At 43.0% G+C, this 21,980-nt stretch overlaps 1 protein-coding gene across 5 annotated transcripts in view; it reads right to left on the bottom strand.

Annotated features, from left to right (window-relative positions):
• LOC134347583 (rho GTPase-activating protein 6-like) overlaps nucleotides 1-21,980 on the bottom strand; it is a 551,475-nt gene that overhangs the window by 73,450 nt on the left and 456,045 nt on the right. For all 5 annotated transcript variants that reach the window (XM_063049931.1, XM_063049934.1, XM_063049932.1 and 2 more), the window contains exon 4: nucleotides 4,113-4,369. In XM_063049931.1, coding sequence (XP_062906001.1) covers nucleotides 4,113-4,369 — 257 coding nt within the window. The remainder of the gene's footprint in view (nucleotides 1-4,112; nucleotides 4,370-21,980) is intronic.

The following is a 21,980-nucleotide window of genomic DNA, read 5'->3' as shown; positions in this document are numbered from 1 at the left end:
GCTTTGAAAAAAGAATGATTTGTCTGCTATTTTATCATTATTGTACTTAGTACTTAGGACGTTAGCAGCACAACCAGCTGGTGTGTTTACAGACATTTTTAATCTCTCCCTCTCCAAGCGTAGAGTGCCCTCCTGTACCAAAAAAGACCAAGGTAACGTGCCTGAACAACTGGAGTCCTGTTGCACTCACCTCAATAATAAGCAAATGCTTTGAGAGGCTGGTCAAGGATTACATCTGCAGCTTGCTACCACCCAAAATGGACCCCCTACAATTCGCCTACTGACACAGCCGATTGACAAATGACGCAATAGCCACTGCTCTACATAATGTCCTTGCACATCTGGAGAATAAGGATGCTTATGTGAGAATGCTGTTCTTGGACTACAGTCCAGCATTCAACACCATAGTTCCATCCAGGCTCGACAAGGAGCTCAGAGACTTCGGCCTTGACCCTGCCTTGTGCAGCTGGATCCTGGACTTCCTGTCAGATCGCCAGCAGGTTGTAAGAGTGGGCACCCTCACCTCCACCCCTCTGAGTCTCAATACAGGAGCCCTTCAGAGTTGCGTACTGAGTCCTCTCCTTTACTCTCTGTATACCCATGACTGTATCGCAACCCACAGCTCCAATCTGCTAATTAAATTTGCTGACGACACTACATTGATTGTCCTTATCTCAAACAATAACAAGGTGGCCTACAGGGAAGAAGTCATCTCTCTGACACAGTGGTGTCAAGAAAACAAACTCTCCCTCAATGTCACAAAAACAAAAGAGCTGGTTGTGGATTACAGGATGAATGGAGATGGGCTAACCCCTATTGACATCAATGGATCTGGGGTTGAGAGGGTAAACAGCTTCAAGTTCCTTGGAATCCACATCACCGAGGGCCTCACGTGGTCTGTACACACCAGCTGTGTGGTGAAAAGGCACAACAGCGCCTCTTTCACCTCAGACGGTTGAGGAAGTTTGGTATGGGCCCCAAATCTTAAGAACTTTCTACAGGGGCACAATTGAGAGCATCCTGACTGGCTGCATCACTGCAAAAGTAGAAGTTTGTGTTTCGCGATAAACCTTTGCAGGTGCTCCGATGTGGCAGTTCTGTCGAACTCATGTTCTCCTCACCTTGAACACTAACGATCAAATGCCATCCTTTCTACTTACCAAGGAGTTTATATCCGTGATCCTCACCAGAGTTTACATAGCACCAGCGGCTGACTATAATCAAGCGCTTGAGATACCGCTTCCAAACAAAAAAACAATCCATCCTGACATGTTTCAAATCACAGTTGGGGACTTCAACCAAGTTTAATTGAACAAATTTGTGCCTATTTACCATCAGCATATAACCTGTAGCACCAAAGGTCCCAACACACTAGGCCACCATTATACTAAGATAAGGAATGCCTGCTGTTTCATGCCTAGACTGAACGTCAGGGTATCTAATCACACAGTTGTCTCTCTCCTACTTGCATACAGGCAGAGGCTAAAGAGCAAATCTCCAGAGATTAGGACAACAAAGAAGTGGAACTGGGAGGCACAAAAGCAGTTTACAGGATTGCTTAGCATCGATGGACTGGGCCATGTTTAAGGACTCTTTTGTGGATGTTTATGAATGTACCATGGTTGCCATAAAATTTAGGAAAACAGCTGTAGATGAATGTGTCCCCACCGAATCATTCAGTCTTCCCCAACCAGAGGCCCTGGATTAACCATGAATCTACAATCTGCTGAGAGTCTGATCAGATGCTGGTGACCAGGTGACCAAGTTACAAGAGGTCCAGGTGCGATCTCTAGAAAGCCACCTCACAGATGATGAGGCAATTCTGAACTAAACTTGAATCAACAAAGGATGCTTGACAGCTGCTGCAGGGCTTGAATGCCATCACCTCTTATAAAGTTAAATCAAGCATCACAGGTAATAACAAGGTTTCACTTCCGGATGAGCTCAATGCCTTCTATGCTCACTTTGACCGTCAAAACATGGAGGAACCTTCACAAATTCCCACAGACGCCGATGATCCTGAGATTTCAGTCTCTTGGGCTAACGTGTGAGCAGTCTTCAGGAGGGTGAACCCATGAGAAGCATCCAGCCCAGATGGGGTACCTGGCCAAGTACTAAACTCCTGTGCTGATCAACTGGCTGGAGTTTTCACTAAGATCTCTCACTTCAGCAATCTGAGGTGCCCTCCTGCTTCAAGCACGCTTCACTTACACCAGTTTCTAAGAAGAACATGGTAGCCTGCCTCAATGACTATTGCCCAACAGCACTTGCATCCACAGTGAAGAAGTGTTTTTTGAGGTTGGTTAGGAAATGTATCAACTTCTGCCTGAGAAGTGACTTAGATGAGCTCGACAGCACAACAAGTAGATGCCATCTCATTAGCTCTTCACTCAACCTTGGAACATCTGGACAACAAAGATACATACATCAGGATGCTCTTTACTGACTACAGCTCGGCATTCAATAACATCATCCCCTCAAAACTAATCAATAAGCAGCAAGACCTTGGCCTCAATACCCTCCTGTGCAATTGGATCCTCAATTTCTTCACTAACAGACCCCACTCAGTTTGGATTGGCAACAACATCTCCTCCACAATCCTCATCAGCACAGATGCACCACAAGACTGTGTGCTCAGCCCCCTGCTCTACTTTACACCTATGACTGCGTGGCTAAGTACAGCTAAGATGCCATATTCAAGTTTGCTGATGACACCACTGGCACAGCCCAAATCAAAGGTGGTGATGAATCAGCATCTAGGAGGGGGACTGAAAATCTGGCTGAGTAGTGCCACAACGATGATCTCTTACTCAATGTCAGCAAGACCAAGGAGCTCATTGCTGACTTCAGGAGGAGGAAATCAGAGGTCCATGAGCCAGTCCTCATTGGAGGATCAGAGTGAAAAAGGTCAGCAACTTTAAATTCCTCGGTGTTATCCTTTCAGTGGGCCTGTCCTGGGCCCAGCACGAGAGCGCAAATATGAAGAAAGCACGACTGTGCCTCGACTTCCTTAGGGGTCTGTGAGCATTTTGCATGATAGCTAAAACTTTGACAAACTTCTGTAGATGTGTGGTGTGAGTATATTTACTGGTTACCTCACGGCCTGGTATGGAAATACCAACGTCCTTGAACAGAAAATGCTACAAAAAGTAGAGGGTACAGACCAGTCTATCACGGGTAAAGCCCTCCCCACCACTGAGCACATCCAGGCAAGACATTGTTACAAGAAAGTAAAATCCATCATCAGGGATGCCCACCAACCAAGACATGCTGCTGCCATCAAGAAGGTGGTAGAGGAGCCCCAGTAATCACACCACCAGGTTCAGGAACAGTTATTACCCCTCAACAATCAGCCTCTTGAACCAGTGGGGATAACTTCACTCAAATTCACTTGCCCATCACAGAACTGTTCTCACAACCTATGGACTCACTTTCAAGGACTCTTCATCTCATGTTCTCGGAATTTAATTGCTTATTTATTTACTATTATTATTATTTCTTCCTTTTTGTATTTGGACAGTTTGTCATCTTTTGCACACTAGTTGTCCACCCTGTTGGGTGCGGTCTTTCAGAGAATCTGTTGTGGTTATTATCATATTCATGGGTTTACTGAGTATGCCACAAGAAAATGAATTTCAATGTTGTATATGGTGACATGTATGTATTTTGATGATAAATTTACTTCGTACTTTGACATATATTGAGGAAGGTGCGGGAGAGAGCTAACTTGTATGTATAAAATTACAAGGGACCTAGATAAAATAGCTAGGATGCACCGAGCTCCCACAGCCAAGGGAAAAAGCTTTCAAGTAATGGGACTGGAGTGGGGAGGAGAAAGATTATTTTTGCCCTGTAGAATTCTAGAATTCACAGCCTGAAAGAGTGAGAGAGCTGTGACCTGCAGGACTAAGCACCGAATGTTGGAAACTGAAATTAGGCTGGGATTTCTATCTCTACTGTCACTGTTACTATGGACTAAAGAACTAAATACTAGATTATACATTTTGTAAAAATTTACACCTAATTAATATTATAGAAGTATCAATACAAAAGGCTCTGTGAAAAATGAGAAGATTCTTTTGAAACATGAAGATATATTGCAACAAACTTACCCGTCTTCTCACACGCTGGGAAGCTTCAAGACTATTGGGTGATGCTGGTTCATTTAGAGTTTCCGAGGTTGAACTGAGAGATGAATTGCTGCTTGAGAGTTCTTTGTTGGGTCTTTTGGGTCCAAATGGCAAAACCGACGTCACCAGATCCAAATGGTCTTTTTGCTCCCCTCTCCGAGCATCCTGCTTTTGTTTGTGGGCCCGATCATTGACAATTACTTGGGACAATGGCATCGCAAAGGCATGAGGTGCAAATTCTGATGATGTAAAAGTAAATGAAACAGATAGTTTATTACAAGAGTCACAGTAATTTATTTATCTAAATTACTTGAGAACTATAATATAGACAGAAGTTGGATTGATCATGCTAAGTGACTCACACCAAACAATACGTTTTACTTTATAATAAAAACAATATGCTAGAAAGACTCAACAGATCAGGCAGCATCTGTAGAGAGAGAAACAGCATTAATGAATAAACTCTTCTCGGGCTTCAGCTGGGTACAGGTGTCGATTATAAGCAACGTTTTCATGACAAACTCTGCCATCTTCATCATATGAAGAGTTTATTTGTCATATACACCAGGAAAGCACTAGATCCTTTTTAACAGCATTAATGTTTCTCTTTCTGCAGATGTTGCCTGACTGTTTCCAGCAATTTCTGTATTCATAGTTGAAAATCTGATATTCCAGCATCCAACTGATTGGAAATTCTGATGGTTTGGCATCTGGCCCTCTTATTGATCTGGGGGTCCAGAAGAGCGTGGAGGGTGCTGTTGGGGCTAGGATTCAAAATGTATGTTGGGACCTCTGTTTGGCTGTATGTGTGGAGGGAATGGGGGTTGCAGCAAAGAACAGTGAGGCTTAGACACATTTTTTGCTTCCAGAGTTACCATTCAAAGTGCGCAACAAGCTAAAATTAGTACTTCCCAATTTTTTAAACTTGAAAATTCTGGACTAGGATTGTGTTTTATTACTTAGAAAGATCTCACTGGGTTCTGTTTTCTATGCCCTTTGAACTCATGGGGTTCACTGTAAAGTTTATTATAATTACAGTGTCATATATAAATATCCTTCCATTTATAACACCAGCAGATAATTCCACACGGAATTCCTAGTATTTTTCTGCAAACATCTAGTATGTTACACAAATGAATATTCATATAATGTCACAGATCTGTATTTCAATAATTATATTGTTTGGTTACTTTAATTTCCTGATTCACTTTGGGAAATAGTGGAGGCAGAATTCAATTTTGCTGGGAATGCTTGTGGAGTAAAATTTAACGGACTTTAAAAATGTGTGGTGCACCCAAACCCACTCTAGTGCATAAGATATCCATTATTCACCCTCCCCAAGTGACAGGAGAGAAATATTTGAACATACTGTCAAAATCCCCATCTTACCGAATGGATATGAAAATAGCAGATATTTTTTGATATCAAACTCCTTAACAGCATGTGAAAATTTAATACTGGATGGAGTACTGGAACAGTGGTTCACAAATGGATTAACAAGCACCCAAATTCGTACCCCACTATGGATATTAAATTCAGTTCCTAAAATATGAAGAAAATTAGTTATGATTAATAAAGGTGGGTTATAAATACCCATCTGGATGACCCTACCTAGTTCATCATTAACTGATCTTGCCATGACGTGACTTTAGCAATGCAAATAACTCACCACTGTACTCCAAAACACCAAGCATGCCACTCAGTTCAAGGGAGTTAGGGATGGACAATGAAGGTTTGCATTCCTAGTAATGCCCAGATCCCCCCCCCAAAAAAAAACAAAAGTCTGCAAAAAATAAAAACTGGCACTTGTATTCCTCATACTTGTATATTATCCTTAATGTGAATGAGCAGAGCCAATAAGTTTGCCCAAGAATATTCTAGCTCAGGTTTTCTTCATCGTTGTCCATTCTTCTTTTAAAAAGATGGGATCTAGGAATTTTCACTCAATTATACATAAACTGTATTTGCACATTCCTACTGTGATACAATGGTTTAAAACAATATTGGCAGTTCACTTGCCACATAAATTACAATTTAAAAATAAAATGTTGTCAAACTGGAATTTAAACCATTGCCTGAAAAAGACTTTGAAGTTAGCTAGGCTGATTAAAATGTCATTACAATAACTCTTTGGAATTTTGAAAATCGTCTATATGAGCATAACATTTATTATAAGGACGTAAAAATCAATTTCTGTGCCAAATGGATAACTAAGAAAAAAATGCTTACATTTATTTTGTGTCTTGCATCTCTGAATGCTTTATAGCCAATATCTTATAACCAAGAAGTTAGCTTTGAAATACGGTCACCACTGCAAGTAGGGAAAAAAAGTCAGAAATTCTGCCCACAGTAAGATTTCACGAGCAGCAATAACTTGCCAGCCAGATCATCTGTTTTGGGCAAGTTGGGCAAGAAGAAGTTCCTTTTGCTGCCTCACATCGGACTATGGGGTTAGCAGAGAAGACAGATGAAGCCAGTATATAACATCTAATCTAAAAAAAGCAAATTAGACAGTGCTGCTCTCTCTCTGTTCTGGCACGGGATATCAACCTAAATTAGATACTCAAGTCTGCAGAATGGGTCATAAACCCACAGCCCAAGACCCAGAACACTTCTCCAGTATTGAAGAGAAAACATTTGCTTATTGTGATAGAGAGTAATTTCCTGCTCTCTCTCATGCAAATTATTTTCCACTTACCCACATTGATCAAAAAACTTTTAGTAAACTGGGAAAATTTTCTTTTGCTTGATGTTTTGTATTTATTTTAAAAGAAAAAACATCTTAAAGTATGGTTCCAGTCAAAACTCAACTAATTGTGCTGGTTTTCTTGTTCACGGGGTACAAATACCCAATAACTACTGGTATAAAAATAACTGACAAAGTGCATAGATCAGAAATAAAATGCGTAAAACTGTCAGATTACCCATACTAGTACAAGGATCATACATTATCTTCCATATCTACCCATTCAGATCAGTAATATCAGCCGCTCCCTATGGCTTGTTGTTGAAGAAAGCAAGATGGCAGTGAAATCGATTTTGAAAATGTTTTTATGGCTATATAATTAGTAAGTATTTTCCTTAAACTGGTAAATTTGTTAAAATTAAATTCTCATTTCATATTTCTGTACGAGATCCTTAATTGATTTTTTCTTCTGGCCAAACTACTGTGCCAGGATGAGAAGATAAAGTTGTGGGTATTCTTCATCACTTGCGGGGGGCGGGAGGGAGACTGCTCCAGGTTGGACATACAGCAATGAGTGTATGTTAAACATCTGTACTTCTTAATTTTCTTTTTGAAGTTAAATTGTTCTGGGGGCAGGGGTTGAATTTTAATAGCTGAAAAATAAATAGTTGCAATTTGAATAATTTGTAATAGTGTTTGAAAGTTTCCAAATGTCAGAAACATTCAAGACCTTTCAGTATTTAAATAGCTCTGACAACCAGTGAAGATGGGGGTGTTGGAGTTGGAGTGAGAACTGTAGCTCTGCTTTCAGTCAGTTCACAGTGGAGCTTGCTGTGGTTCAGCCACCATCCACCATGTGATAACATTTACTCAATCAAGATCTCACCACCGTTCAGTGCCTCATCACCGAGGACCTAGCAGCCTTGGGAGTGTGAAATGGGAGCACTCAAACTGCACAAAGGAAGCTCTTTGACGGGGAGAAGGCAGGATTTATAAAACAGCTGGAAGCATGGTACATAGGCAAAAGGAATGTGCTGTGACTTGAAGCAGCAGTTTGGTCTTGGAGAGGTTTAGGTGAGAAAAGCAGAATCATTATCTAAAATTGCTGTGCTCAGGAGCAAACTTGGAAAGTTGTAAGGTGTCATATCAAAAGATAAAATGCTGTTCCTCAAACTTAAATTGAACTTCATTAGGGCAGGAAAGAAGGCTAAGGACTGAGAGCTGAGAGGGAAAGCAAGACGAGCATTATAGCAACAAGTAAATGAAAGCTCAGGGTTGTGCTTACTAACTGAACAAAGGAGTTCTAGATAACATTTGCTAACGTCTTATTTCATCATAAAGCAAACTTAGTGTTCCCAATTTCTGCAAGTACTGAAGCCTAACAAGCCATCTATATTTTCCATTACACATGATGTCAATACTGGGTATCCACAATACATATAGTTACAAACCTATCACAGATAATAATTCTCAGTCAAGTACGCTCATCACAACAGTTTATCAAATTTCATGAATTACATTCATGTGAGCCACAATGATGTGTATTCACACCGCTCCAGAAACAAGACAAGCTAATCAGGCTGACCCTGATAAATGCTTGCTGTCATGTAAGCCATTAAACTGTCTGTCATGTGCTCAAGTTGATGTCAAGTGTCAGGTGGTAAAAGGTCCAAGGCACCATTCCTAATAAAAGCAGAGGTGCTATCCTCTGTTATCTGGTTCACTCATTTATTACGGACAGATCACCCTGGTCATTAACACAAAGCCCCTTGAAGAGCCTTGCGATAAAGAGTACAGTAGCTGTAATGTTTCCAACATTCTCACAGGACTTCATAGGATTCAAATTATTCTGGAATAATAGTCAAGGAAGACATAAGAGTTGTTTTGAGATGCCACAATAACATAGCCGTTAGCGTAACACTATTACAGCGCCAACGACCTGGGCTCAGTTCCACCGTCGTGTGTAAGGAGTTTGTACGTCTACCCCATGACCACGTTTCCACCACGTGCTCCAGTTTACTCCCACATTCAGACTTACCGATCAGTAGGTTAATTGGGCAGCAAGGGCTTGTTGAGCCAGAAGGGCTATTGTCGAACTATATAATATTATAAAACTAATATTTTATTTACACAGCCATTCTTTAACTTAATTTACAATGCTCTCAGTATAAATTAGAAGAGCTTCTCTGTGTTGTATTCCCCTTTGTTCTGCAGATGTACCAAACATAAACAGTGGTGACTCATAACCAGTAACTCTAATCGATAACTACTGATCCAACCCTTGTGGATGCTTCTTGTGGGTTGTCCCATTCAATTGTTTTACTTAAATGACTTCTTCTCCGATAAAAATTACTCATGAGAGAAAACAAGAAAACTGAGAAAATAAAATAAAATAACACATCTCTTATCACAAGCTGTCACTGAACAGAGGAAGAAAATGATTATGAGCATCAGTGCGGCAATCTGGTGGATCTGAGAAAACAGGTATAACTATGACACTATGTTGATCCACACTAATTCATTGCAGTAGGAATCAACAAAATAGTCAACCAGCATTGAAAAACACACACAAAATGCTGGAGGAACTCAGCAGGTCAGGCTGCATCTATGGAAATGAATAAACAGTCAACGTTTTGGGCTGAGAAACTTCCTCAGGACTGAGAGGTAAGAGGGAAGACGACAAAATAAAAAGGTGGGGGGAGGGGAAGGAGGCTAGCCGGAAGGTGATAGGTGAAGCAGGTGGGTGGGAAAGGTCAAGGGCTGGAGAAGGAGGAATCTGATCAGAGAGGAGAGTGGACCATGGGAGAAAAGGGGGGGGGACCTGGGGGAATTGATAGGCAGGTGAGAAGAGGTAAAAGGCCGGAGTGGGGAATAGAGAAAGAGGTGAGGGGGAGGGAATTTTCTTTCTAACCGGAAGGAGAAATCGATATTCATACCATCAGTTTGGAGGTTACCCAGTCAGAATTTAAGGTGTTGCTCCTCCACCTTGAGGGTGGCCTCATTTTGGCACAAGAGGAGATCTAGGGGCACAGCTTTGTCTTAAACTCCTTCATGGCAGCAAACCTCACAGGGGAGTTGTGTGTGTGCTGGGGGGGGGGCGTTGTTTAGCATTTATTGCTCATCTGTAATAACCATGAATTGTTTGATAGGTTACTTCAGAGCACAGCTGAGAATCAACCACATTCCTAGAGTACATAAATTACAAATACAACATACCAGGCAAAGACAGCAGGTTACCCTCGCTTGAAGGACATTAGTGAACCAAGTGACTTACCTCAATCCAGTAGCAAAATTTTTATTTATTAATCAAGTTTGTACTTCAAATTCGCTCCATGGCAGGAATGTAACTTGTATCCATTAACTGAAACACTACACTATCACAGCAGGTAAAGGCAGAAGTGCCAATTTGACATTTTTAACCATGTCTCCTACTACTTTTATATTAAAATCCACATAGGAATATCACATGTTCTCAATATATATTATTTATTTATTATTTCTTCCTTTTTTTTATTTGCACATTTTGTTGTGTTCTGCATTCTGACTGAAAGCCCAAGTTGGGCGATCTTTCATTGATTCTGTTATGGTTGTTATTCTACCGATTTATTTAGAATGCCCACAAGAAAATGAATCTCAGGGTTGTATATGGTGACATAAATGTACTTTAACAATAAATTTAATTTAAACTTTATCCATTGCTGCAAACAAGACATACAAGGGGTGATTGATAAGTTCATGGCCTAAGGTAGAAGGAGTCAGTTTTAGAAAACCTAGCACATTTACTTTTCAACATAGTCCCCTCCTACATTTACACATTTAGTCCAGCGGTCATGGAGCATACGGATCTTGGACCTCCAGAAAGTGTCTGCAGATGGGTGATTGATAAGTTCATGGCCTAAGGTAGAAGGAGATGAGTTATACAGCTCTCATTACATGCACATGCAGGCCAACTCTTTGACTGATTATGCAGAAAGTTTGAAGTTAATAACTCATCTCCTTCTACCTTAGGCCACGAACTTATCAATCACCCCTCTGTGGACACTTTCTGGAGGTCCAAGATCCGTATGCTCCACGACCGCTGGACTGAGTGTGTAAACGTAGGAGAGGACTATGTTGAAAAATAAATGTGCTAGGTTTTCTAAAATTGACTCCTTCTACCTTAGGCCACAAACTTATCAATCACCCCTCATATGCATTGCTTTGTCCAGCATTGATGGCAAGTGCATGGTGTATCAGATGATATTGAATGCAAGTTGGTGAATATACTTAATTTTAAGTAAACATTCTATTTTTCATAGAAAAAATACTTTTGAAAATTTATCTAAGTTTGAGCTGGCTACATAGGCAACATCAAACACAGGTTCATTTATACAAAATGTTTCTTGTAAGTCATTCAAACATCAGTGAGTACAGCATTTAACTTCTTAAGCAATGCAAAACAAACTTCTTTGACTCATATGGATTCAGTGCCAGTGATGACAAGCTTGGAGGGGAGGGGCTAAACGGGAACCACAATAGTTAACTGCCTGGCTACACGATAAAAGGGAAACGATACACGTGAGGAAAATGAGAAGTAAAAATAGTACATTCAAGCTCTCAGCTAAAATTACCTCATAGTTTTAAAGTTATCTTTCCCTAATGAAAATATTTCCCATTTTCGTTCAAATGGAACTTTGAAGCAAACAAAAAGACTCTACATTGCTGAAGAAAGCAGTATTTCAATGTGGTTATAAAATCACGACTGTTTTCAGAAAGGAACAATTCATTACTAGCCATCTGTGTACTACTGGGATATAGAAATTTGTTTTACTGCCACTTAACATGCAGGAGCTGTGCCTAAATAAATGGCTTGATTTAGGACTTTAAAATTGCTTCACATCCGTCTGTAAAACTAGTAAAAGCAATGCCAAGCATTCATAGTACATGCACCTAACCCAGTCGTCCAACCCCACATCCACACTTTTAATGTGTTCGGCCACAAAAAGGACTAATTTGGAATAGTCACTTTTCCACTAATCAGATTTATATACTTGTGTTACAAAATTGCAGTTCAATCAATTGACATCATTTCAACATCACTTGTTTTCAGCATGTAATGACTACTTAATGAATCACTTCCCCTTATCTCTAACCATATTCCTGCTCCAGAACTGTATTTTCCTTCTTTCTCTGAGTGTGGAACCTAAGGAAATGGGAGAGACTTTTCATGAATATTTCTCCTCAGTTTTTACTGTGGAGAAAACTCTGGAAGTCAAGGAAAGTCGGGGGCGGGGTTGGGGGGGGGGGAGAGATGGGTGGTGACGTCTTGGCCCACTTAAGAATTAGTACGTAAACAACAGGAATTCTGCAGATGCTGGAAATTCAAGCAACATACATCAAAGTTGCTGGTGAACGCAGCAGGCCAAGCAGCATCTATAGGAAGAGGCGCAGTCGACGTTTCAGGCCGAGACCCTTCGTCAGGACTAACTGAAGGAAGAGTGAGTAAGGGATTTGAAAGCCAGAGGGGGAGGGGGAGATGCAAAATGATAGGAGAAGACAGGAGGGGGAGGGATAGAGCCGAGAGCTGGACAGGTGATAGGCAAAAGGGGATACGAGAGGATCATGGGACAGGAGGCCTAGGGAGAAAGATGGGGGGGGGGTGACCCAGAGGATGGGCAAGAGGTATATTCAGAGGGACAGAGGGAGAAAAAGGTGAGTGAGAGAAAGAATGTGTGCATAAAAAGGAGTAACAGCTGGGGTACGAGGGGGAGGTGGGGCCTAGCGGAAGTTAGAGAAGTCAATGTTCATGCCATCAGGTTGGAGGCTACCCAGACGGAATATAAGGTGTTGTTCCTCCAACCTGAGTGTGGCTTCATCTTTACAGTAGAGGAGGCCGTGGATAGACATGTCAGAATGGGAATGGGATGTGGAATTAAAATGTGTGGCCACTGGGAGATCCTGCTTTCTCTGGCGGACAGAGCGTAGATGTTCAGCAAAGCGGTCTCCCAGTCTGCGTCGGGTCTCACCAATATATAAAAGGCCACATCGGGAGCACCGGACGCAGTATATCACCCCAGTCGACTCACAGGTGAAGTGATGCCTCACCTGGAAGGACTGTTTGGGGCCCTGAATGGTGGTAAGGGAGGAAGTGTAAGGGCATGTGTAGCACTTGTTCCGCTTACACGGATAAGTGCCAGGAGGGAGATCAGTGGGGAGGGATGGGGGGGACGAATGGACAAGGGAGTTGTGTAGGGAGCGATCCCTGCGGAATGCAGAGAGAGTGGGGGAGGGAAAGATGTGCTTAGTGGTGGGATCCCGTTGGAGGTGGCGGAAGTTACTGAGAATAATATGTTGGACCCGGAGGCTGGTGGGGTGGTAGGTGAGGACCAGGGGAACCCTATTCCTAGTGGGGTGGTGGGAGGATGGAGTGAGAGCAGATGTACGTGAAATGGAGGAGATGCGTTTAAGAGCAGAGTTGATAGTGGAGGAAGGGAAGCCCCTTTCTTTAAAAAATGAAGACATCTCCCTCGTCCTAGAATGAAAAGCCTCATCCTGAGAGCAGATGCGGCGGAGACGGAGGAATTGCGAGAAGGGGATGGCGTTTTTGCAAGAGACAGGGTGAGAAGAGGAATAGTCCAGATAGCTGTGAGAGTCAGTAGGCTTATAGTAGATATCAGTGGATAAGCTGTCTCCAGAGACAGAGACAGAAAGATCTAGAAAGGGGAGGGAGGTGTCGGAAATAGACCAGGTAAACTTGAGGGCAGGGTGAAAGTTGGAGGCAAAGTTAATAAAGTCAACGAGTTCTGCATGCGTGCAGGAAGCAGCGCCAATGCAGTCGTCGATTTAGCGAAGGAAAAGTGGGGGACAGATACCAGAATAGGCACGGAACATAGATTGTTCCACAAATCCAACAAAAAGGCAGGCATAGCTAGGACCCATACTGCTCTCAGGATGAGGCTTTTCATTCTAGGACGAGGGAGATGTCTTCATTTTTTAAAGAAAGGGGCTTCCCTTCCTCCACTATCAACTCTGCTCTTAAACGCATCTCCCCCATTTCACATACATCTGCTCTCACTCCATCCTCCCACCACCCCACTAGGAATAGGGTTCCCCTGGTCCTCACCTACCACCCCACCAGCCTCCGGGTCCAACATATTATTCTCAGTAACTTCCGCCACCTCCAACGGGATCCCACCACTAAGCACATCTTTCCCTCCCCCCCTCTCTCTGCATTCCGCAGGGATCGCTCCCTACACAACTCCCTTGTCCATTCGTCCCCCCCATCCCTCCCCACTGATCTCCCTCCTGGCACTTATCCGTGTAAGCGGAACAAGTGCTACACATGCCCTTACACTTCCTCCCTTACCACCATTCAGGGCCCCAAACAGTCCTTCCAGGTGAGGCATCACTTCACCTGTGAGTCGACTGGGGTGATATACTGCGTCCGGTGCTCCCGATGTGGCCTTTTATATATTGGTGAGACCCGACGCAGACTGGGAGACCGCTTTGCTGAACATCTACGCTCTGTCCGCCAGAGAAAGCAGGATCTCCCAGTGGCCACACATTTTAATTCCACATCCCATTCCCATTCTGACATGTCTATCCACGGCCTCCTCTACTGTAAAGATGAAGCCACACTCAGGTTGGAGGAACAACACCTTATATTCCGTCTGGGTAGCCTCCAACCTGATGGCATGAACATTGACTTCTCTAACTTCCGCTAGGCCCCACCTCCCCCTTGTACCCCAGCTGTTACTCATTTTTATGCACACATTCTTTCTCTCACTCTCCTTTTTCTCCCTCTGTCCCTCTGAATATACCTCTTGCCCATCCTCTGGGTCACCCCCCCCCCCGTCTTTCTTCCCGGACCTCCTGTCCCATGATCCTCTCGTATCCCCTTCTGCCTATCACCTGTCCAGCTCTCGGCTCTATCCCTCCCCCTCCTGTCTTCTCCTATCATTTTGCATCTCCCCCTCCCCCTCCGGCTTTCAAATCCCTTACTCACTCTTCCTTCAGTTAGTCCTGACGAAGGGTCTCGGCCTGAAACGTCGACTGCGCCTCTTCCTATAGATGCTGCTTGGCCTGCTGCGTTCACCAGCAACTTTGATGTATGTTGTTAAGAATTAGTACAGAAGTTTTACAGTGTATTAAGGTGGATAAATCCCCAGGATGAGACTTGGTGCCTTCTTGGACCTTGAGGGAAATAAAGAAGAAAATGTGGAGGCCCTAGCAGAGATTTCTGCTTCACCTTCATAGATAAGGTTCTGGAGGGCTGGAGAGTTGTGGTTGTGCCATCATTGTTTAAAAACAGTAATAAAAACAAGCCAAGAAACTACAGGCCAGTAAACCTTGTGGTGGTGGTGGTGGGTAAACTGACGTAAGGGATTCTGAGAGACAGAGCCTACTAATATTCGGAGAGACAGAGTCTGATTTAGAATCATCAGCACGGATTTGTGCATGGGAAGTTGTGTCTGACAAACCTCTTGGAGTTCCTTGAGGAGGTAACCAAGAGGTCAGGTGAGGGTAATGTAGCAGAGGTTGCCTTTGACAAGCTCTCGGGGCAAGCTGGTCTGGAGGGTAGATTGCCAGGGATCAAGGGGAGGAAGCTGGATTCACAATTGCCTCAGTGGTAGGTAGCAGAGGATTATGGTCAAGGGTGGTTTCTCATATTGGAGGTCTGTGTCCAGTGGTGTGCCACAGGGGTTAGTGATGGGACCTAGGATATATGAATGTACAAGATATGATTAATGCAGATAGGTGGTGTTGTAGACTGTGAAAACAGAAAAAATTATAGGGAGATCTTGATCAGCTTGAAATTTGGGCTGAGAACTGGTAAATGGCTTTCAATCCAGATAAATATGACATATTGCATTTTGGGAGACCAAACCACGGTAGGACTTAGCAATGAACAGTTGGGCACTCGGGCATGTTACGGAACAGAAGGACCAAGGATTTCAGTTGTATAGTTCACTGAAAGTGGCATCACAGCAAGATACACTGGTAAAGAAGACATTTTGGCATGCAAGCCTTCAACAGTCAGGGTACTGAAAATAGATGTTGGGAATTTATGCTGCAGTTATACAAGACATTGTTGAGGCCTCGCTTGGTCTACAGTATACAGTTCTGGTCACCCTGTTATAGAAAAGATGTTACTACCTAGAAAGAATGCAGATAAGATTTACCCAGAAAGTTGCCTGAGTTGCAAGGAAATGTAGAGGTATTTATTCCCTAGAACATTGGAGATTGAGAGGTGACTGGCCGATGTCTATAAGATCCTGAGGGCCACAGGGTGAATGCTCATATAGCCTTTTACCCCAGGGAAAGAATGCTAAAGAGGGCATGGGTTTACAATCAAAGGCGAAAGATTTAAAAGGGACATCAAGAGGCAATGTCTTCTTGCAAAGACTGGTGTACATTTGAAATGAACTACCATAAAGAGTGGTTGAACTGGGCATATTGGCAACTTCTAAAAGCCATCTAGATAAGTACATAGGAGAGGCTTCTGGACCAATGGGCCAAACACAGGCAGATAGGATTAACTCACAGGGTTACAGCCGACACGGACTAGATGGGTCAAAGGAACCTATTTCCATGCATACTCTATTACTTAAGTGAACAAACTGGATTACTTGTGCATAGAGCTGCTCTTTATTCAGAGGGCTGAATGGCCTCTTTTTGTGCTCTAATCATCCCATCATTCTGTTCTGCCTATAACAAAATATATCACTGGATGTGGGGTCACTGCAAAACTCACCTCAAATACATTTTCTAAAGTACTTTGTTCTATGAAAAATAAAACATTTACTTAAAATAAAGTATATTCACCAGATTACATTGAGTGACTCAATGTAAAAGCGTTGTCTGATACTCCATGCATTTTCCAGCAATGCTGGACAAAGCAAGACAATGTCTTGTTCAACACAGAGTCCTACTCATTATGTGTAACTGGCTTTCAGCAGTGGATAAACTTTAAAGTAAATTTATTATCAAAGTACATATATGTCACCATATTCCACCCTGAGATTCACTCGATATATCTATAGAATAATAACCTTTAACAGAATCAATGAAAAACTACCCAGTTTGGGCATTCAAACAGAGTACAGAAGACAACAAACCGTGCAAATACAAAAAGAAATATAAATAAGTAAGCAATAAATATTGAGAACATGAGATGCAGAGTCCTTGAAAGTGAGCCCATAGATTGTTGAAACATTTCAATGATGAGGCAAGTGAAGTTCAGAAGAGTTATCCCCTTTGGTTTAAGAGCCTGACAGGTAGTAATGGCTCAGTGGTGAGAGTCCTCAGGCTCCTTCAACTTCTTCCTGATGGCAGCAGCAAGACATGTCCTGGATGGTGGAGGTACGGTGGATACCACTTTCTTTAGACAGCTCAATGGTGGGGAGGGCTTTACCCATGATGGACTGGGCCGTATCCACTACTGCTTGTAGAATTTCCGTCAAGGACACTGACATTTCTATATCAGGCTACGATGCAGCCAGTAAATACACATTACTCTCCACTACACATCTATAGAAGTTTGTTAAAGTCTTAGATGTCATGCTGAACCTACAAACTCCTAAGGAAGTAGAGATGATTCAGTGCTTTTTTTGTAAATGCACTTGTGTGTTAGGCCCAGGAAATAGTAGCACCAAAGAATTTGAAGTTCCTACACTCTCCACCTCTGATTCCTCAATGAAGACTGACTCATGGACCTCCTGAAGTCAATAATCAGCTTTTTGGTCTTGCTGACATTGAGTGAGAGTTTGTTTCTGTGGCACTACTCAGCCAGATTTTCAATCTCCCTCCTCTACCCTGATTCATCACCACCTTTGATTCAGCCTATGACACTGGTGTCATCAGCAAACTTGAATATGGCATTTGGAGCTGTGCTTAGCCTCACAGTCATAGGTGTAAAGCGAGTACAGCGGGAGGTGGGGGGGCGAACACACAGCCCTGTGCTGTACCTGTTCTGATGGAGATTGTGGAGGAGATGTTGTTGCCAATCCAAACTGACTGGGGTCTGCAAGAGAGGAAATTGAGAATCCAGTTGCACAAGGAGGCATTGAGGCCAAGGTTTTGAGCTTTTTTGATTAGTTTTGATGGGAAGATGGTATGGAATGCAGAGCTGTAGTTAATAAAGAGCACCCTAATGAATGCATCTTTACTGTCCAGATGTTCCAAGGTTGAGTGAAAAGCCAATGAGATGGCATCTGCTGTTGACCTGTTGCTCTGGTTGGCAAACTGGAGCAGATCTAAGTCACTTCTCAGGCAGGAGTTGATATGCTTCATTACCAATCTGTCAAAACACTTCATCACTGTGGATGTTTATGCTATTGGGCAACAGTCATTGAGACAGGTCAGCACGCTCTTCCTGGGCACTGGTATAAATGAAGACTGCCTGACGCAGGTGGGTACCTCACGCTGCTGAAGTGAGGGGTTAAAGATCTCAGTGAACACTCCAGCCAGTTGATCAGCACAGGTCTTTAGTACTTGGCCAGGTACCCTGTCTGAGTCGGATGCATTTCATGGGTTTACCCGCCTTAAGGCTGCTCGCATGTCGGCCTCAGAGACCGAAATCACAGGATCATCAAGGGCTGTGGGAGTTTGTGATCGTTCCTCCATGTTTTGATGGTCAAAGTGAGCATAGAAGGGTTTGAGTTAATCTGGAAGCGAAGCCCTACTGCCGCCTAGGTCGTTTGATTTAACTTCATCCAGGCCGTCTGAGCACGTGCTCGCTTACTAGAATCTTCTTGGAGCCAGCAAAACACTAGATCACTCAAACAATGTCCAAGCTGTAATTCACAGGCTCTAACCATTCCTGTTTATTACAGCTTGGAGATATGAGTGATCCAGCACTTCGTTGGCTTCAAGAAGATTCCAGGAAGCGAGCGTGTACTTGGTCGGCCTCAATGCGAAGAAACTTCGAGATGGGGCGCAAGCCAACGTTCGACCCTGTTTCACTGTTTAAAGTGTCCATTAATCGCCGGTTAAAGTGTCGACGATGACTGAGACATTGAAGCTGAGGCAAATGCAGAAGGTAGGTGAGAAGTTCAGCATCGTCTGCCTGCCTTTTGATCACTGCCGGAGAAGGAGTCTGTGAGAGGCCTATCGCTATGTGGCTCCCTGTGACAGGTGAGTAGGCCTCTCTGCCTCGTGTGGTGGCTCTCTCTTTTGATGAATGTCAATGATATTGTAGAGGGTACTGTGGTTCTGTGGTCCTCATTGTCCACGGGAATGGTACCGGAGGATTGAAGGGAGGCGAATGCTGTCCCCTTGTTCAAAAAAGGTAGTAGGGATAGTCCGGGTAATTATAGACCAGTGAGCCTTACGTCTGTGGTGGGAAAGCTGTTGGAAAAGATTCTTAGAGATAGGATCTATAGACATTTAGAGAATCATGGTCTGATCAGGGACAGTCAGCATGGCTTTGTGAAGGGCAAATCGTGTCTAACAAGCCTGATAGAGTTCTTTGAGGAGGTGACCAGGCATATAGATGAGGATAGTGCAGTGGATGTGATCTATATGGATTTTAGTAAGGCATTTGACAAGGTTCCACACGGTAGGCTTATTCAGAAAGTTAGAAGACATGAGATCCAGGGAAGTTTGGTCAGGTGGATTCAGAATTGGCTTGCCTGCAGAAGGCAGAGGGTGGTGGTGGAGGGAGTACATTCAGATTGGAGGATTGTGACTAGTGGTATCCCACAAGGATCTGTTCTGGGACCTCTACTTTTCATGATTTTTATTAACGACCTGGATGTGGGGGTAGAAGGGTGGGTTGGCAAGTTTGCAGATGACACAAAGGTTGGTGGTGTTGTAGATAGTGTCGAGGATTGTCAAAGATTGCAGAGAGACATCGATAGGATGCAGAAGTGGGCTGAGAAGTGGCAGATGGAGTTCAACCCAGAGAAGTGTGAGATGGTACACTTTGGAAGGACAAACTCCAAGGCAGAGTACAAAGTAAATGGCAGGATACTTGGTAGTGTGGAGGAGCAGAGGGATCTCGGGGTACATGTCCACAGATCCCTGAAAGTTGCCTCACAGGTGGATAGGGTAGTTAAAAAAGCTTATGGGGTGTTAGCTTTCATAAGTCGAGGGATAGAGTTTAAGAGTCGCGATGTAATGATGCAGCTCTATAAAACTCTGGTTAGGCCACACTTGGAGTACTGTGTCCAGTTCTGGTCACCTCACTATAGGAAGGATGTGGAAGCATTGGAAAGGGTACAGAGGAGATTTACCAGGATGCTGCCTGGTTTAGAAAGTATGCATTATGATCAGAGATTAAGGGAGCTAGGGCTTTACTCTTTGGAGAGAAGGAGGATGAGAGGAGACATGATAGAGGCGTACAAGATAATAAGAGGAATAGATAGAGTGGACAGCTAGCGCCTCTTCCCCAGGGCATTACTGCTCAATACAAGAGGACATGGCTTTAAGGTAAGGGGTGGGAAGTTCAAGGGGGATATTAGAGGAAGGTTTTTTACTCAGAGAGTGGTTGGGTGCGTGGAACGCACTGCCTGAGTCAGTGGTGGAGGCAGATACACTAGTGAAGTTTAAGAGACTACTAGACAGGTATATGGAGGAATTTAAGGTGGGGGCTTATATGGGAGGCAGGGTTTGAGGGTTGGCACAACATTGTGGGCCGAAGGGCCTGTACTGTGCTGTACTATTCTATGTTCTATGTTCTATTTATGGATTGGACTGTTGCATTTATGGACTGTGGACTTTTTCAGCCTCATGGTTTTTATATTGTTTTTTTTTTAAATCACCCGTTTCTTTCCCATTTTGATGTGCGAGTGGAGGGTGTTTGGGGGGGTTGATGTTCTGTTAATTTTTGTGTGGACGAGGGGTTGATTTTGGGGGGGGGGTCAATGTTCCTGCTCTGTTTTGTGTGGAACAGGGGGATTTTGGCGAGGGGTGGGGTTGATAATCAGGATGCCATTCTTTTTTGTGCATGGGGGGGGGGTTTGATGTTTCTCTCTGAACGACATTCATGTTCTTTCATTGTTTTGTGGCTATCTGGAAAAGACAAATTTCAGAGTTGCATGTGGATGCATGCTTTGATAATAAATTAACCTTTGAACCTTTATACGAGGTGATAGTATTCGAGCCCTGCCACAAATATTCAGCATCCTTCATTGATTCAAGTTTAGTTTTGAATTGCCTTTTCACCCGTGGGATGATTTACTGGAGATTATTCCTGAACTTCTTATCACTTTATTAATCACCAGACTTGAATGTCTCTCATCTTTAAGTTACTGTGGGTTGCTGATAATCACTACTACCAATAAAGAAGTTTGGGTTTAAAATGTTCACAGCAGGGTTTAAAAGAACTTGCTGCAAGTCCTCCATTAGCTATTAATACAAGATCGTTAATTCTTCACACATGAGAGTCAATCATTCATGTATCTAAGGACTGACAGTATTCTTTTGTCAGTTTAAGCTTAGTGAGATGCAGAAGATAGCATTTGCAGAAACAACGGTAGGCACAAATGCACACTTCCACTTACACCAACAAGGCTGGAAAAGGCCTTCACAACTCCAAATAATGGTTTGTTCTACAAACCTGTTATTCCCCTGTTGAAGAACCTTGTTTATTGCCCAACAAAGCCCAAAATGGAGTAGGTAGAATCTGTAACAAGCTGATTGGACAGTGGGGAAAGCAAAGTGGGATTAGAGTAGGATTATTGTAGACGGGTGCTTGGTCAGCATTCCTTTTTGATCACTGACAGAGAAAATTTGCAGATGCTGGAAATCCAAGCAACACACCATCCCTCCTCCCACCTTCTTACTCAGACTCCTCATCTGTTTCTCCCCAGTTCTGATGAAGGGTCCCAGCCCAAAACGTCGAATGTTTACTCTTTTCCATAGAAGCTGCCTGGCCTGCTGAGTTCCTCTAGCACTGTGTATTAATCTTGATCACTGTATTACTCTGATGGCAATTGGCAAAGATAGCAACTATAGAACAAATATATTCAACCTATTCCTTGCTCAGAACAGGGATCTTTCTATACTCCATGAACTCCATCCAGTCCAAATTGTACCTAGTGAAAAATTTATGAAATTAAGGAATTTGTAAAGTTTCAACTTAATGTCAAAAGATATTTTTTCTTCTCAAGGAACTTCTGCCACATTCAAAGCGGTATGCAATGGCTAAATGGAGCATTCTGGTGTGAATCTAGGAAGGCCTA

This window comes from Mobula hypostoma, chromosome 6, assembly GCF_963921235.1.
Source record: "Mobula hypostoma chromosome 6, sMobHyp1.1, whole genome shotgun sequence".
Lineage (NCBI taxonomy): Eukaryota > Metazoa > Chordata > Chondrichthyes > Myliobatiformes > Myliobatidae > Mobula > Mobula hypostoma.
This window is presented reverse-complemented; position numbering and strand designations above follow the sequence as displayed.